At 42.1% G+C, this 17,620-nt stretch overlaps 1 protein-coding gene across 2 annotated transcripts in view; it reads left to right on the forward strand.

Annotated features, from left to right (window-relative positions):
• Nucleotides 1-17,620, forward strand: part of COL7A1 (collagen type VII alpha 1 chain) — a 177,377-nt gene that overhangs the window by 119,585 nt on the left and 40,172 nt on the right. The window contains exons 78-88 of one of the 2 annotated variants that reach the window (XM_066596817.1): nucleotides 536-607; nucleotides 736-780; nucleotides 2,403-2,465; nucleotides 3,027-3,071; nucleotides 6,373-6,408; nucleotides 10,426-10,461; nucleotides 13,379-13,405; nucleotides 13,485-13,517; nucleotides 16,242-16,304; nucleotides 16,793-16,828; nucleotides 16,925-17,005. In XM_066596817.1, the coding sequence (XP_066452914.1) occupies nucleotides 536-607; nucleotides 736-780; nucleotides 2,403-2,465; nucleotides 3,027-3,071; nucleotides 6,373-6,408; nucleotides 10,426-10,461; nucleotides 13,379-13,405; nucleotides 13,485-13,517; nucleotides 16,242-16,304; nucleotides 16,793-16,828; nucleotides 16,925-17,005 (537 nt within the window). Of the gene's footprint in view, nucleotides 1-535; nucleotides 608-735; nucleotides 781-2,402; nucleotides 2,466-3,026; nucleotides 3,072-6,372; nucleotides 6,409-6,597; nucleotides 6,634-10,425; nucleotides 10,462-13,378; nucleotides 13,406-13,484; nucleotides 13,518-16,241; nucleotides 16,305-16,792; nucleotides 16,829-16,924; nucleotides 17,006-17,620 lie in introns of both variants that reach the window. The other variant, XM_066596816.1, reaches the window with a different exon arrangement.

The raw sequence follows: 17,620 nt of genomic DNA on the forward strand, positions 1-17,620 counted from the left end.
GAGCAGCTCAGAGAATCTTTGACAAGTCACACAGAACTTTGTGTAAGTCCAGACTGATTCCGTTTACTTGTTAACAAGCCAAAGAATTTATAATTTTTAGACAAAGACATTGCTTAACAGACACCTTGCATATGCATTACTAGTTACAATTTATTATTAGCATTGGTAAATTAAGCTTGGTATGTGCAGTGACTTTGGTCTAAAGGCGGAACTCTCCTCAGGGTTGTTATTTGGTTAGTCTATAGGCTCTCCAGAGTTAACTCTTCTCTGGCCAGACTTGTATGTTACTTATCTGTAAGATCATTAATTATTTAGTACATGTACATTTCTAAGCTTATACACTGGCCGTGTTTAGTAATTCTTATTCAGTAAGGTTAATTTACACACGCGAGTGCGATATCAGGCCGTAAAATGCCATTCAGTATATTGGATGAAATGTATGTATCTCTTGTAATGAATTATGGTATTCTCTTATCTCACTAATCTTCCTGTAATTGATTTTAAACTGTTTTGTATTTTCTATTTTCCTACTAAGGGAGAAGCAATAGAAATTATTGCAGTTGGGCTACCCGGAGAAAGAGGACTACCAGGACCAAAGGGAGCCATGGTCAGTTTCATTTTCTATTCAGGTTGCCTCCATACTGTACCTTCTTGATATTCTTATTATAGTTGGTAATAGATGATACTGTAAGCATAAGTGTGGCCTGTAATTTCTGCTACTATTTTTCTTGGCAGGGGGAAGCAGGAGAAGAGGGCAAGAAAGGACTCAAAGGAGATAAGGTCTGGTTGTAGTAGTAAGTCTATAGAGAGGTCTTTTACCTTCTTCTATTTCTGTCATTGCATGAAATTATTTTGGACCTATGTAGAATTGTGTTCAAGGGCAAACCTTGCCTTTAGGACATACATACAGGCTGCTCTGCTCAAACCTCCCACGTTTCAATTAATCAATATTATAAAATGATGAGGAATGATGGCTTGTAATCAGCGCTAGATGAAAGGAAAACTCAAAGAATTCTGGGCCTCATTTATCAAAACTAATAGTTTTTCATTTTATCTTAGCAATATAGGAAAAGAGAAGCTGCGCTGTAATTGGTTACTATGGGTAACAAAGACACTTTTACTGCTAGCTAGCCTTGATAAATGAGGCCTATTGTCTCATGAATGTTGTTTCCTGTTGAGGTTTTTTCTCGTTACGCAGCACCGTGGCTGCATGAAGCAAAAGGCGCAAAAACAGTAGTGTGGTATGCCAGAATAAAATCAATCATTTGAGAGCAAAGAAATTTCCGACAGCTGTACAGAGGAGATGGTTGAAAAACAAGGAGCGGTTCAAGAAGTGTCTCACGATTGGAAGGGTTCTAACACAGTTTGGATGAGCTCGTCTTCCAATGAGAAAGTGGAAGAAATTTGTCGAAGTTTCATACAAGTCCCGAGAAATCAATTTGCCAAGCATCAAGACAATTCAATGTACCGCCAACGACAGTGTATCGAGTGATGCATAAGCGGCTTCATATGGTTAGTTGGTTGGTAGTGTGTATCAAGTGATAAAGTGCAACAATTGAATCCAGACAACAAGCCAGACAGGAATTTACTACCAAAATGCTTGTTCATACCAACGCCGGCAGCCACTTTCTTGGAAACATCTTGTTCTCAGATGAGGCCGCATTTAATCTGTAATAATATGTCAATCAGCATAATGTGCAAATATAGGGAACTCAAAAACCCTCTGTTTATAAAGAAGATGTTGGAGATAGTCCAAGATTCAATGTTTGGTGTAATGATGGATAGGATTATAGCTCGTTTTTTCCAATGGGCATACAATTACTTGCCACATGCATCCTCGACATGCTGGAACAGTTCTGTTTCCCGAAGTAGGTTATCTGTACTCCGTAATGGGGTTCTCACGCATTTAAGGATGGATGCTCAGAGTTCGCTCAAAAAATACCTTTCTAGATCGCTAGATTGGATGTAGCAGACCAGTTTGGTGGCCAACCTGTTAATCATTCTTACTACATTAGATTTCTTCCTCTTGGGTTACGTGAAGGATCGTGTATTCACAACTACAGTAAATGATCTCCCAGATTTGAGAGCTCACATCCATGATGTGATATGATTGTTACTGTAACAGCGGACAGGTTGGAGAAAATGTAGCAAAAAATGGTGTACAGACCGGTGTACAGAGATATCGTTCCTGCTACCAATGGGGCACATGGAGAGCTTTATTGGTGTGTTCTAACATTTCCTATCATTTGCTCTGTTAACTGATAAAACGTGACAGATTTGAACAGAACACTTTGTATTATTTCTCTGCTTTACAGGCAATTGTCTTATAGCTTCATCAGATCATCAAATTATGTATACAGTATTAAGTAAAAAGTGTATGTTTTGATGATTGTTTTTTTCAGGGAGCAGAAGGTCCTAAAGGAGACCGAGGTGATCAAGGAGAGAAGGGCAAAGATGGCTCTCCAGTAAGTGTTTCAAATGACATGATAATAGGATTTGTGTTTTCTAGTAGGCTCACCACTGTTTATTACAGGGAATTATAATGTCCACCCTCACAACCACATTTTTATTGCTCCACTGCATGTAATATATAAAAAAAGGAAACAGTTTTGCATTATCTTTTAATTTAGAAACTCTTACTTTTTTTTGTGTCCACAGCTCCTACGCAGACCTATGTGTCTCCATGGTAACAGACTACAAACAACCCCCATGTAGTCTAATTCTACAGTCATATTTCCTTTCATGTATTCACTTCTTTATGTTAATGTACATTCAGTGGGGTAGCATGAAGCAGAGGACAGAGTATCTTAAGGAGTATGACATAGAGTTAGTTTGCTGTCTGTTCTCATGAAGGTTTGCATAGGAACTGTGCACACAAAATGATACAACATTTCTAATTAAGACCTATTGTAAAGTTGCTTAATTTTACATATTAGATGCATATGGACAAATGGCTGTGAAGGTAGATATAGCCTTTAGGTTTTACAGTGTGTATCTGTATTCTGTATTGTGTTCTTTTTTTTTAGGGAGTCCCAGGAGAGAGAGGACTAGCAGGGCCTGAAGGAAAACCGGTATGTCATAAAGAGCAATCATGAACTCATGAATTAAGTCTGGCCTGGAGAATTGTTCCTGCTGCCCAAAGGACCCAGTCAGCTATCATCTACTAATCTATACTAGAATAATAATAATAATAATAATCTTTATTTGTATAGCGCCAACATATTCCGCAGCGCTTACATAGACAGGGGAAATACAGAAAGACAAAAGTACAAAAAATTACAGAACCACGGTTACAATCGTAATCAGCTGATGGAAACAATAGGGGTGAGGGTCCTGCTCCAACGAGCTTACATACTACAAGTAATGGGGTGATACAGAAGGTAAAATGGCTGGAGGTGTGCACGGTATGGTGAGGTGGAGATGTGCACAGTATCGCGTGCTGGAGAGTGAGGGATGCTATATACAGACAACAGTCATTGCCATTGGCAAAAAGTCTATAGTTTCTCAATGCCAGACCTGAAGCCCATAAAGCCAGCAATTTTGATATTACATAATAATTCTAGGTTTTATTTTACGTTCTTATTTTCTATAAGACTCAACAAAAAATCCACTTCTAAAGGCCATTTTAGGGCGCTTTCAGAAAGGACAGAATATTCTGCAGAACACTGCAGAATAGTCCGCCATGCAGGAAAATCCACGCTAAAATCCGCATGTCCAATGTTTGGATTTTGAAGCAAAATTGAAAATGGCAGATTTCTGGAGAGAATTCCATGTCAAAATCCGAATTCAGATAACGGAATATTCCACAGCGTCCTGCAGAATATTCTGTTCCATGTGATAGCACCCTTAGCACAGTGATTGGGCACAAATGTTCACAGTTAATGAATGAGCAAACTTTTATGGATATGCCATAGATGTCTAAGATGGAAATGCACCTTTAATAACTCTAGAGTAGCAAAATATTGAACTTAATGGAATTGAAGGGGATGTCCGGGATAAGAAATACATGGCTGCATTCTTCCAAAACAGTGCTACACTTGTCCTGAGGTTGTGTGATGTAATGCAGTCTAAACCCCAATGACTTAACCCCTTGAGTGGCGGGTTTCCTACCACCCTGTCAGACCCACCAGGGCAGGTTTTTTAAAATGGTCTAATCATTGAATTTCAACTAATTTTGCAGTTGCGTCTCAAGAGCCATAACTTCTTCATTTTTCCATTGACACGGCCATATAAGGGCTTGTTTTTTGCGGGACAAGTTGTGATTTTTTAAACAGGAGGGGAGGAAAAAAAGAAATGGGGAAAAAAGAAAAAAAGGGGCCATGTCATTAAGGGGTTAAATAATGTATTAACTTCCTTCTCTGGGTCATTACGACACACACGGATACCACATGTGTGATTTTATTTTTGATTTTTTTACAAAGTAAAGGGAGACAAGTGTTTTTATTTTTTTTTTAGTATTTTTTTACTTTTTTTTTTTTTTTACTTTTTTTTGTCCCTTTAGGGGACTTCCACAGGGACCCATCAATACCCCCTGATCACATTCCGGGGGTCCGATTGTGACAGCCCTTTACATGCTGCAGTGACAGCCCTTTACATGCTGCAGTCACATAGACTGCAGCATGTAAAGGGTTAACACAGCAGAGATCAGAGGTTTTCTCTGATCTCTGCTGTAAGAGCTGGTACCTAGCTGTCCTCTGACAGCCAAGCACCAGCTCTCCCTGCCACAGAGACCATCGGCTTGCTTCTGACAAGCCGATGGTCTCTATGGCAACCTGTAAACAAAGCAGGAGACTTAGAAGCAGGAGATTGCCCTTGCTTTGTTCTCTGTGGGACAATGCAGGCAGCTTGTGGCATTGTGCTCTGCAGCTCCCATAGTGATACATAGCCTGGAAATCTTCTGGACTATATCACTACCGGCAGTGGAGCTCGTCCCGGAAAATTTCCGGGTGTGCCACTCAAGGGGTTAAATGCCGCAAAGCAGCAATATCAGACATGACCCAAGGACAGTTTTGTCGAAATTTGGAAGAAACAAGCCATGTTTTTCTAATACTGTACAACCCATTTACGCCTTTTTGTGCACAGTACCTGCATAAATCAAAGGTTTTTTTTTATAAAGCAAGCATTTGGAAGAATCCACCTTTTGACCAGACCAAATGGGTAAGACTCCACCAGTATTGTGCCCTAAGACCATTCCTAAGAGAACCTAAGTGTCATACAAGGGCAGTATAATCTATACCAGTCATTATAACTTAAAGTGAATATTCATCCTTCTTTTATGAAAATCCAGGAGGTCTAACATTTTATGCTGATCAAATTCGTTAAAATATCTTTACAGCAGTTGGAACTCCTTTTTTCTAATACAGGGCTCCGAACATCCAGTATAGACATTAGAGTTACATTATACCATTTCTATTTATCTGCAGCCACCAGGGGACGCTCAGGAGCTTACTGCATACAGTGTATACACTGAACTCAGTAATAAATCTGTATGCATTAAGCTAAGCGCCACCTAGTGGTGACTGCAAGTAGACAAAATTTAACTCAGCGTATGCAGTCGATTTGGAGCACTGTATCAGAAAAACAAAGCTCTGACCACTATAAAGATATATTACAAAGTTAATCAGCATAGAATATTGAACCTAAAAATGACATAATGTTTAAATACGGACATTCACTTTAAAGGAGAACTCCAGCAATTATCTGGGTAGAAGTAGCAGTTACATACTGTAAGTAGAAGCCGCAATGGGAACACGGCTGTCTATGAAGTGACCAGGAGGATGGAAACATTTTAGCGTGATTAAGCTATGCTGTTTCTGTCACTCCCATAGAAGTTAGTGGGATTGGAAAACAGAGTCGCACAGATGGCTGTGCTGTTTCTGCAGCTCCCAAGTTATGGAAATCACAAAACTCACTGTGCGACATTGCTTGTGTAACTTCCATTGACTTCTATAAAAGTTATCCAAACCGCACCGTTAAGCTCGCTCAGCTGTTTCCATTCTCTCAGCCATCCCCACCACCTTGTACAACCAGGCTGTGAGATAGGTGCAGATACCAGAGTTAGATCCTATGCTAACAGACCTTTATGGCATGTCCTGTGAATACGCCATAAAATTCTGAGATGGGAATTCCCCTTTAACATTCGTCTATAAGCTCCTCCCCTGTTCCATTCGGAAATGCCCCGAAACATCATGAACGCCCCTTTTGATGCAAATTAGCATAACCCCTCTCCATTTGTTTGCATTTATGCTTTTAGTTATCCTTTAGAATCTAGACTCAGTGCAATATGATGCTGACCTGTCTGGGAGAGACATAGTTAATTATATGTGACTTGTATGATGTCTTCCTGTTTTGTATCCATTCCCTTCATTATAGGGCGAGCAGGGCTATAGTGGGCTTCCAGGCCCAGGTGTAAGTAAATCCCACCGGATAGCTGCAGTTTAGGCCCTTGGCTTGAGCTGGCTGCTCACAATGGCTTTGTGTGTTTGATCTGCTCTCCTCATGTGGTCACGCACACCTCTCGATCACTTTGCACTGGGTTGTTCTGGGCGCCTCATCTTCTCTCCCACTAATGATTCAGCTTGAATTAAATATCCGCAGGGTATGCCTGGCTTCCCAGGAGTGCTCGGCCGACCGGTAGGTGTTCCTCATTACCTCTGCCTTAATATCTTGCATGTGGCTTGTCTGCAAATTGTATGTGCTTCTACACTATCCTTCCAAAAGTAATTGGAACCTGAACGAGAATCAAAAGTGGTATTTATTTCCATGTGTTAGTGGGGCTCCTTTGCACCTAATGACATCGGATACTCCCCATGGCATACTTTCTACTAATGTCTGATACACTTTAGCTTGTATTTCCATCCATTCATCCTGCAAATGTCTGTTTTTCTCAAAGAAGATGGATGCTTTTCATGTTGACCCAGTGTTCCAGTTCGTCCCAAAGATGTTTAATAGGGTTCAGGTCAGAATTCTGTGTAGGCCAGTCCAATTGTGGAACATCCATATGCTCAAACCAACATAAAACTGCGTTGGATTTGCGACAAGGCACGTTGTCTTGTTGGAAGTATGGCTGACCATTCCCAGAGTATTACCACATTGTCTGCCTCACATTATTGCCTAGGATGACAAGGCACATCGCCGAGTTCATGGTTCTTGTCACTATAACCAACGGACCGAGACCATGCCACGTTAAACATCCCCGGACAATAACAGAACCTCCGCTATACTTACCTGCTGGCACAACACTCAGGCACAAATCATTCCCTAGACATCCTCCACACTCAGATACATCCATTTGCTATGAAGATGGAGGAGTGTGATTCATCATTCCATAGAATGCTCTTCCCTTGCGCAACTGTCCAAAGACGTCACTTCTTGCACTGTTGTAGATGGGCCGGTGCATTATCTCTGAGAGAACTTGGCAGACATTTGCAGGATGAATGGAGGAAAATACCAGCTGATGTGTATCAGACATTAGTAGAAAGTATGCAATGGAGAGTATCCAATGTCATTAGGGCTAAAGGAGCCCCACTAAGTATTAACATATGTAAGTAAATACTACTTTTGATTCTTGCTCAGGTGTCCAATTACTTTATGTAGGATAGTGTACAGTACTGGTTGACATAGTGAGGTCCAGCAAAACGTTATGCTGCTTTTTTATATTAAAACACATGAAATTCAGAAAGGATATATGTTTTTTTAATTGATCCAATGCATGTAAAATTAAAAATCATTTAAAAATCTTTTTGTGTATACAGCTACTATACAGAACTATGTGTCTCCATGGTTACAGACCACAAACAAACACTGTGTGTAGTCTGATCATGCAGTCGTATGTGACTCACTACCATCTTTCCCCATACATACAGTAAGGGACAGATGGCAGAGAGTATGACTGCACAATCCGACTACACAAGGTTTGCAATCTGTAGCCACAGAGACATACAGTTCTGCATAGGAGCTGTATACACAGTATGATAGCAGATCATTCTTAATCAAGACTATTTACAAAGGTTCCTGATTTTGAATTTTTTGAAGCATAGATATATTATTTGAGCAGCAATAAATAAAATTGGTGCCTCAATGTGTCACAAAGTATAAGGTGCAATTCACTGATTCACAAGATATAAAGCTTCTATTACCAGCCACTTGTATAAATATAGTATGTAACTAGTAGTCCTCGTAGGAACTAGTATATAGTCACTTAGTGATGTCCCCTATGACTGACCACATTGTCAAAAGCACATTTCTTTTAAACCAATTGTTACACAACAGTGTTCCTTATAGAAAAAGACCGGACATCTTGTCCTCTGGGCAGTGTCACCTTTGCATTTTATGTTCCCGAAAGAAAATATAAGTTACTCCACTAAATATGTCTACCACTAGGTGGTGCTTTACAGTAATTGCTTTGTGCTCCTTAGAAACATACTGCAACTGAACAGCACACTATGTGGCTATACCTGGTACTGCAAGACAAATGTTTCAATTTCTTCGAGGTGGAATATTAGTTAAATTATCAATATATAAATGAAACAATAAATCATTTATTGTATTGAATACATCTCTATAAATTTAGTATAAATCACTCACTAAATTCTTCTTTGTAATCTGTGAATTACACCTTTTTATGCTACAAAATGTTTGTATAAAACAGCTGTATAGACTTCTGTTTAGCAATGACATATAACATAGTAGTAGAATAGATATGTGATTACAGTCGGCCACATCTTAAATGTACTACTGATACTTGGTATACACTGACGTGCCAAAAGTTATGGGACAGGAACTAATATTGTGTAGGACCCCCTTTTGACTGGTGAAGTGCAGTAATTCAACATGGCATCGACTCCACAAGTAGAGAGAAGATGTCTAGAGGGATGTTGAGCCATCTGGAAAGCCACCCACAGCTCTGGGGTATTTGTAGGTGCAGGATCTCAGTTGCAAATGCACCTCTCCACCACATCCTATTAATGCTGGTTTTGGCTCATGTCGGGTGAACATACCGGCTGCGTCATTCAGAGGAACTCTCCAGAATTCTCCTCCAACCAATTCTGGACAACTTGGGCCTGATGGCATGGTGCATTATCCTACTGAAATATCCCATCATTGTGGGGGGACATGAAGTTCATGAAGGGCTGCAAATGGTCACTAAGCAGTGAAATGTAGTGAGCATCAGTCAATTACATGCTTAGGTGGACCAGTGGACCCAACCCATGCCATGAGAACAGACCTCATACCAGTATGGAGCCACCACCAGCCTGCACAGTGCCTGGTTGACAGCTGGGGTCCATGGCTTCATGGGGTCTGCGCCACACATGAACCATACCATCAGCCCGAAACAATTGGTACCGTGACTCATCGGACCACACCATGTTGCCAGTCCTCTAAGAGCCAGTTATCATTCTCATGAGCCCAGGTGAGGCTGAGTCCTAGGTTGTGGTGATAACAGAGGCGCTCTAGTAGGTCTTCGGCTCCCAGATGCCATTGAAAGCTAAAGAAGATTGTACTGACCTGCAGGATATGCGTGTGGCCTCCTGCAACAAATTTAGATATGATTTCTGTTGGAGTCGCTTGTCTGTTTGCACAGACAACTCTAACCAGAGGCTGCCAGCCGTGATCATTACCCACCCGCGGGCGGCCACTGCGCTGTACTGGGTGGGCAGTAATGCCATCTATGACGTATTTCCAGTACACATGTGACGCTATGAATCAAGGAATATAATATACCTGCACAACTTCAGAAATGGAATGCCCCATCCATCTGGCAAGCACTAGCTTGTTTGAACTCCAATATTTCATGTTGCCTTCCCATGAACCTGCTGGCCAGTGTTAACCCTAACTCACAAGATAACACCTCACATCTTATATAGGTGAGGGCGCCCCGAGCATCACCTGAGGCAACACCACTTCATCACCAATTTACATACTGCTATCCCAGGTCTTTTGGCATGTCAGTATATAAGAACCATCCAAATATCAAGCTGTAGAATCAATATATCGCATAAGGGGGTTAGATAGTAAAAATATATTATAAAATAAATATATAAAATATAATATAAAATGTACTATTCCCTCTCCTAAAGTCAATTATTCTAAATTACAGGGTGCTGTCATCCCTGTCCTGTATATATACAAGGTGTTGGGTCCATTCTGTAACATGGAACACGGACCCAACGCAGAATCTGTATCACAGCCCCACTACAATCATATAATATATAGTACTAGCCTCCTCATACGGGGCTACAAGCCTGACCAGTCCATTATAAGTCAATGCAATCAGTCAGGATCTGTCGTGGCTCCTGTAATACAGAATCTATCACTCCAGTGTAAGCAGAGCCCATCCAATATGTAGTGTTATAGCATGCCAGATATTTGGTGTATATGACCATAGTATTTTTACTCTATTAACTGTTATTGATGCCTTTTCAGGGAAATCCAGGAGAACCAGGACAGCAGGGCCCTCCTGTAAGTACTCACTGTGCTCCTAGTTATGTCATATTCATACATGATCTATAAGACATGACAGCCCGCTCATAGGAACAGCTCTGCTGTTGTTTCAGGGCCGGTTGAGTTGCACATATTTCACATCTATGGCTTTCCCTGTGTCCAACGAACTTCACATAGAGAGCTCATAGCCCATAGGATAGTCACACTTCGGAGACTATTCTGGTCTGATTTTTGCATGACAGTAACCCATTCAAAATAAAGAGACCCCTGAAACACGGACACGACATTGATGAGTGTTTCCATGTTTCTGCCACAAAAAATGGTCACCATCTGAGTAAGTACTTAGGCTGGAATCACACAAGCATGCGTCAATTTGCACTGCGTCTTTTTTTACTGTACTATTTGCACGCACAAGTTGTGTGCAATTGTGTGCACATTTTTTGCAGAATGGAATTTTGCACGCCAAATATGCCCATGTGAATTAACCCATTGAAATTAATAGGTGGTATTTTTTGTGTGTATTACATGCACAAATGCATGTACAAATACATCCGTGTGAATCTAGCCTTAAGCCCCATTTACACTGATAGATGATCACTCAAAAGTCGCTGAAACGATAGTTTGAGTGACAGTTTTGAGCCATCATCTTTGCATACTTTATAGTAGCTAAGTAGCTACTATAGAGCTATGCAAGCGGAGCGGGACACTGCCGCTATCGCTCGGTGAACCATACAACTTTTCTGCATAAGCAAACAGCTGTATTGTTCTCTCCGCTTACTGCTAGTGTCCCTGCTGTGAATTGACAGCGGGACACAGGCAGAGAGAATCTTATCAGCGCAGCCTGCTGTGATAACAGCCTGCTCTGCTGATAACACCTAATCGCTCACTTTTAGCAAACTAAAAGTTAGCAATCAACGACTCGTGCACGAAAACTGCACGATGTCTCTGCATTTAGACACAACGGTTATCGCTCAAAAGTTTCTTTTTCAGTGAATTTTGAGCAATAATCGTTGTGTCTAAATGGGCCTTTAGGTCAGTGTTTCTCATCCTTTTTGATCTTGGGAGACTCCTGTAATTTTTGTTTCCTCCCTACCAAATATTTTTCCCAAAAAACAGCTAAAACCCCCTTCTCATCTCAGTATAATCACATCCAGAGCTTCACTCTCCCTCCCTGTCACAGTTTAATCACCTTTTTTTAATTAAAAAATGCTTTGCATCACTTGTGAAATTGTGATTCTCACGCGTGTGGCTTCAATGGGAAACATTACATCGCACGTCAAGTGAGTACCATGTTAGGGCTTTTAAGGTCCCATTGAAAACAATGGGCTAGGTGTTCCACAAGATCATTCAAAGACAGAACATGCTGTAATTACCTTTCCTCACAGCAACGCTGCGAGTTAAAAAATCGCTGTTGTGAATAAATACATTCAAAAGAATGGATTTTATATTTGCGCAAGTGTTTTGTGCGTTGCACAAAACTTGCGCGAGCATATCACTCATGTGAATAAGCCCTAAGTCTGTGGTTGTCTGACATGCACATGCAGCTTCCTGAGTTTTCCCAGTGTGGCAGCAGGATGAAGAGGTAGGCGAGGCGACATGACTGTGTCATGGGCAAACTTTCCTGCAGTGCTTTCTTTTATTCCATTTCCCACAGTGTTAATTGCGAGCAACTACCAGTAATTAATCCCTAATGTGGCTAAGGGTACTTTTATATCGGATGACCTTTTGGGTGCAGATGCCTGATATGCCATCCCCATAATGATTGCTCCTGTGAGTTTACACAGGAACGATCATCGCTAGTGAATGGAGGTGGAGTGTGGCGGGGATTGTTCCAGCCACCCGCCTCTATTCACAGTAAACAGGCAGTCGTTCATAGACGAGTGACTGCCTGTTTATATGGGCCTATCCATTGTTCAGTTTTTATGCATGCAGAAGCTGAACGGTGAACTAATTTATCATTCATCATTCAGTTGTGCATGCATTTAGACTGAACGATAATCGTTCAGGTTCTCACTGATCGTGGGATTCTGAACTATTACTCGGCCTATGCAAAACGGCCCTTATTCTGACTGCTTAGTCGGGAGTGCCGCAGCACCCTGGTTGGGAATCACTGGCTTAGGCCTCTTTCATACGGCTGTAGGCATTCTTACGTGTGCCCGCTGGCGCCGTAGGCATTTTTACGTGCGCCCGCTGGCGCTGTAAAAACGCGTGAAAGGGCGCATTAATCTCACGTTTGTGCGCTTGTTCAGACGCCATGGGCCTTAGCGCATATACACCGAGGCCCCAATGCCGTTGCCACCCCTTCCCTCCCCCTCTCCAGCTCACCCCCTCTCCACTTTCCTTCAGCTGTTTGCAATGGGAGTGGTCAGGACAGCGGTGGAGCTAAGCCCCGCCCCTTGTCAGCAGCCAGCCATGTGAGGGGCGGAGCTTAGCTATGTCCCCATCCCGCCCCCTCCAATTGCAAACAGTTGGAGAGGAGGAGAGAAGAAGGAGGGAGTTTAGCAGTCATGCTGCTAAACTCCCTCCCACCTCCCTTCTCCGGCCGCTGTCATTGGCTCCCATGGGAGCCCATGCAGCAGCCGATGTATTCCATCCGGAAAGATAGTTCCAGGACTATCTTTTCGGCCCAGCGTGAAAGCGCCCGACGCTATATTGGCCTGGCTGGGCGCTTTTACGCCCCGGGGATACGGCCATGTGATTTGATGCATTGGAATCCAATGCATCAGATCATAGCGTATATCGACCGACCGTGAAAACGGCGGACGATATATGCTTGTGTGAAAGAGACCTTAGTTTGTAGTTCAGTGCACTTCTATGGGCTGCTATATTCATCTAGGAATACATTCATATAGTATCTTTGGAGTGTTACAATGTATCAATAACTGCATCCAGTGGTCATGAAAGTTATTCTTCACTCTGCTTTTTTCTTTAACAGGGTCCCCCCGGAACAGCTGGAATAAAAGTATGTTATTATGTAATAATTGTTAAGAAAGACGGTAGAAACTATATACATATATATTCATGTGACATTATGATTGCAGGGCAGTCAAGGAGAACCAGGACCCAGTGTCAGGGTAAGGGACATCTTACTAATAATTTGTACTTCCCCTTTAAATCTGCTGTTTTTATAAACATGAATAACTTTTTCTATAGAGGTGTCTTAAAAGGGTTACTCCACCTAGAAACGTATTATTAATGCATAGTGCCTATTGCAATTAATTGGCATCTATGTAATACATGGTCATGCTGAGTCCTCCAGAGTGGGAGTCACTCTGCAGCAGCTCTTTAGGGGCTTATAGAAGAGAGCCCCCTCTATAATGTCCATATGTACTAATAGGGTATAAATGTGTTCAGAAGTCACTTTTTGTCTACATTTCCATTATTCCTTTCTCTCTCTCAAGTCACATTTTATCTTTCCAGGGATTTACTACAGCTGTTTCTGCATTCATTCTTGTGGGCAAGCTCAATATCGGTGCTTGTAAAATTGCTCACTGCGAGTATGTTGCAATTTGTGAAAAATCGCATTGCATCTAATTTTCAATAGGACAAAAAAAAAAATCGCATCACACTCGCATGAAACTCACATGTACATGTGAGTGCAGCGCAATTTTTTTCTCACCTACTGGAAACATTATGCGAGATTTCTGTGCACTTTCAAAAAAATAGAATGTGCTACAATTTTTCTTTCTTGCAGCATCGTTGCAAGAAAAAAATTGCACATGTAAGTAGACCCACTGCAAACAATGGGGTATACTGCAGTGTAAATTTTGTGTCACACACACATTATTTTCTCATGCAGCACTGCAGCCAGATTGTAAACCACAGCCCCCAGCATGGCCACAGGCTCTCAGTTGTAGTTTCGCAACAGCTAGAGAGCTGCAGGTAGGAGATGACTCTGGTAATAGTGTGTTCTGCAGCAGCAACCTCATGATGACAAAGTCTAACATCGACTTCATACTTAGTGGTGATTTTTTTATCCATTATAGTATGTAAGGAATCGCAGGCAACAGTTTTGGGGTTTTCCTGGTTCACCAGGTTAATGTCAACTTGACAGACATAGGGCGCAGAAGTTACCAGTGCTGAACACACAATACTTTAACTGTAAAACAGAAAAATGGTAACTTGTGACCGGGGTATCTCAGGCTGATCTCACACAATTTTTCGCCTGCTGTGATAGTAAAAAAGCAGGATATGAAGCCAATGATTTACGATGGTTTCATTCCCATCTGCGATGTTTTCACTGATGCGATGTTGAGGGGCTAAAAAAATCGTAGCATGCTCTATAGCGATGTGCTATTATTTTTATCTCCCATGTGCAGGCTTCTTTTAATCACATCGCAAAGCTACAACTGCTTGTTGCGACATGACACGATTTTAACATCACAAAGTCCCATTGACTTACGCAATTAAAAAACGTGCGAATTTGTCATGTGATTTTATCCCGGGCGGCAGCGATACATTGTGAGATTATTCCTAAAAAAAAGGATCGCTGACACTCACAAATCACAGTCATTAAAAATAAGATTTTGCCGCGATTCTCTTGTGGCAAAATCCCAATTGCCCATCTGGAGCCAACCTTAGTCTGTCAATAAAGTTCAAGAGTCCTTATGAACGGTTGTTAATCAGTCCTAACTTGATGACCAGGATCAGCAATAAAAGAAAATTGTCTTTAGGTCCATTAGTACAGAATACCTGTAACAACTCCATGCTCAGAGGACTCAACACGACTCTCTTCCAGGCCTGCGGGCGCAGGTTTAGTGTCGCTGGAGGGAAGGGGAACAAACGAACCACTTGTCACTGACTTCACTATTCAGCACTCCTTTCCCTGTTCATCAAAGGAAAACTGCTCATATGACAATTGCTACATCTCTGGGTCCAGCGCCGGTCTCCTCTGCGCCGGCTGGATCTTCTTTTTTCAGCACAAAGGATGCTTCCAGGAGCGCCGGCCGACAATCCCAGCTCTTATCCGTGGCACAGCACAATGCCAGCTGCGGGTGTGCCTCAGATACGGACAGCTTCCATTGGCTTTAATGGAAGCTGTGGGAGCCGTCCGTACGGGAGGCCTGCAGGAGAATGGAGCATGCTGAGATTTCTTCCTGTACGTGCGACCCGCACACTGGGAAGAAATCCCATCCGCATGCTTTTAACTGCCCTACGGATGCTAATGCATCTCTATGGGCAGCAAGATGCACGGATCTCCCGTGTGGGTCCACATGCGGATTTTATACATAAAATCTGCACGTGGACATTAGGCCTTAGCATTACGCTAACACAGTCCCATAGATCCATTTAATCCCACCCTGGCCAGGGGTTTGTATAATACAGTCTGAGGTGTAATTAGCACACTATTGAATACTTGCAATGTTGACCTCTGGTTCCTGATGTGCTGCCTCAATCTCTTTACACCACTACCACAGTGTTGGATGATTGTGGGGAGGGAGACTCCCTCTCCTCCCATGCGCTACGGGGGACTTCACCTCGGGGATCCGATTGGTCTGTCATTGGTTCAGCTTCTTCACCCCCAGGTCGTCAAGATGCTTCCAGTCTGTCTCACTCTCTCGCTCTGGGTGAGCAGCTCCCCAGCATGAGGAGGCTACTGCTCTCTGGTCTGGAGCTGTGGCACAGCTCCAGACCTCTTACATGAACCCGGAAGGGTGCCACAATCTTCTGCACTTATCTCTGGATTCCCACCTGCGAACGTTTGCATGTGAAGCCCCTTCTACAAATATACACCAATAAACAGGTTTACTACAGTGTTTGTGGTTTATTAGTATCTTCATTTTGGTTCTGTCTCTCAGGGTTTGCCAGGTCCACCGGGCGTTGCTGGACCTCCTGGTTTGCCTGGGTCTTCTGGATTAGTGGTAAGGACTGATTTAGTAATGAAGTATGCTCCAGTGCACACACTACACTAGCAGGAGCATACAGTCACACCAAGACCCTGGAGCTTTAGGGGGCCCATAAGGTCTCTCTGCTCCATATAATGAGACCAATGCTATGAATGAACCATATAGTTTGGTACCTGTTACAGACTATGCATTGGGGCCCAGCAGCTTCATGTTACTTCTCATATGATGATTTTGTTTTCCATTACTACTCCCTTACAAGCCTCTTTAAAGCCAGGAATCTAAATGCAATTCACAAAATACAATTTCCACTGAGTTATAGCTTGAAGCATCACTTGACCTTCCCAGACTTTGGTGCAAAACCTTTACCAGGGCCCACCATATAATCACCAATGAAATAATAGACCACCCTATATGATACATTTCACGATATATGATGGAATATAATATCCTCCGTTGCACTTCAGTTAAGTGATTTTCATTGGTTTGTGTCTTTCCACATTTAGGGCCCACAAGGACCTCCTGGAGTCCCAGGCCAAGTGGTAAGTTCCAGAGCTGGATGTGTCCAGAACTCAGTATCTTCAGGTTGTCAGACATATTACAGAATGAATGATACTGTATTATGTCTCAATTTCTAGGGGGAACCAGGAAAAAATGGAATACCTGGTAGAGATGGCATGCCGGGAAAAGATGGAGAACCTGGACTTCCAGGGAAGATGGTATCTATCAAGATGTTATGAGGCTTGAATATATCCTCCAATGCTCACAAAAAACTAATTTAACCCCTTAGCACCTCAGGACCGATATATATATATCTTTGGTGTGTGAGGTCTAGATGGAGCAGGTCAGGAGACAACCTCACTCATAGCCAGTGCTGGCTGTCTTCGATCAGCATTCATTTTGTTAACTTTTTCAAAACTGTTGTCAATTCTGAAAGCGGCATTTAAATGCCCTGATTGGTGTTCATGGGTCCTGAATGGTTTTACCTACGATGAGATCATGAGGTGCTGTCCAACTGTCATAACAGCTGGAACACTTTTGATGGTCCCCAAGCTGCCATTTAGTTCTGCCTATTAAGATGGGCCTATGGAATGTATTAATAGAATGCCTACAGAAATACCATATACTGCAATACTAAAATATTGCAGTATTTGCTATAAGTGATCAAAGGATTGCAAGTTCTAGTACTCTTAGGGGACAAAAAGAAGTGAAAATTAGTTACATTTTTTTTACTATTGGAAAAAATAAAGAATACTAAAAGTTAAAAAAAAAGTTCCCCCTATTTATACTTTAAAAAAAACCAAAAAAACATATTTGGTATCACCGCATGTACA

This window comes from Eleutherodactylus coqui, chromosome 3 (genome assembly GCF_035609145.1).
Source record: "Eleutherodactylus coqui strain aEleCoq1 chromosome 3, aEleCoq1.hap1, whole genome shotgun sequence".
Classification (NCBI taxonomy): Eukaryota; Metazoa; Chordata; class Amphibia; order Anura; family Eleutherodactylidae; genus Eleutherodactylus; species Eleutherodactylus coqui.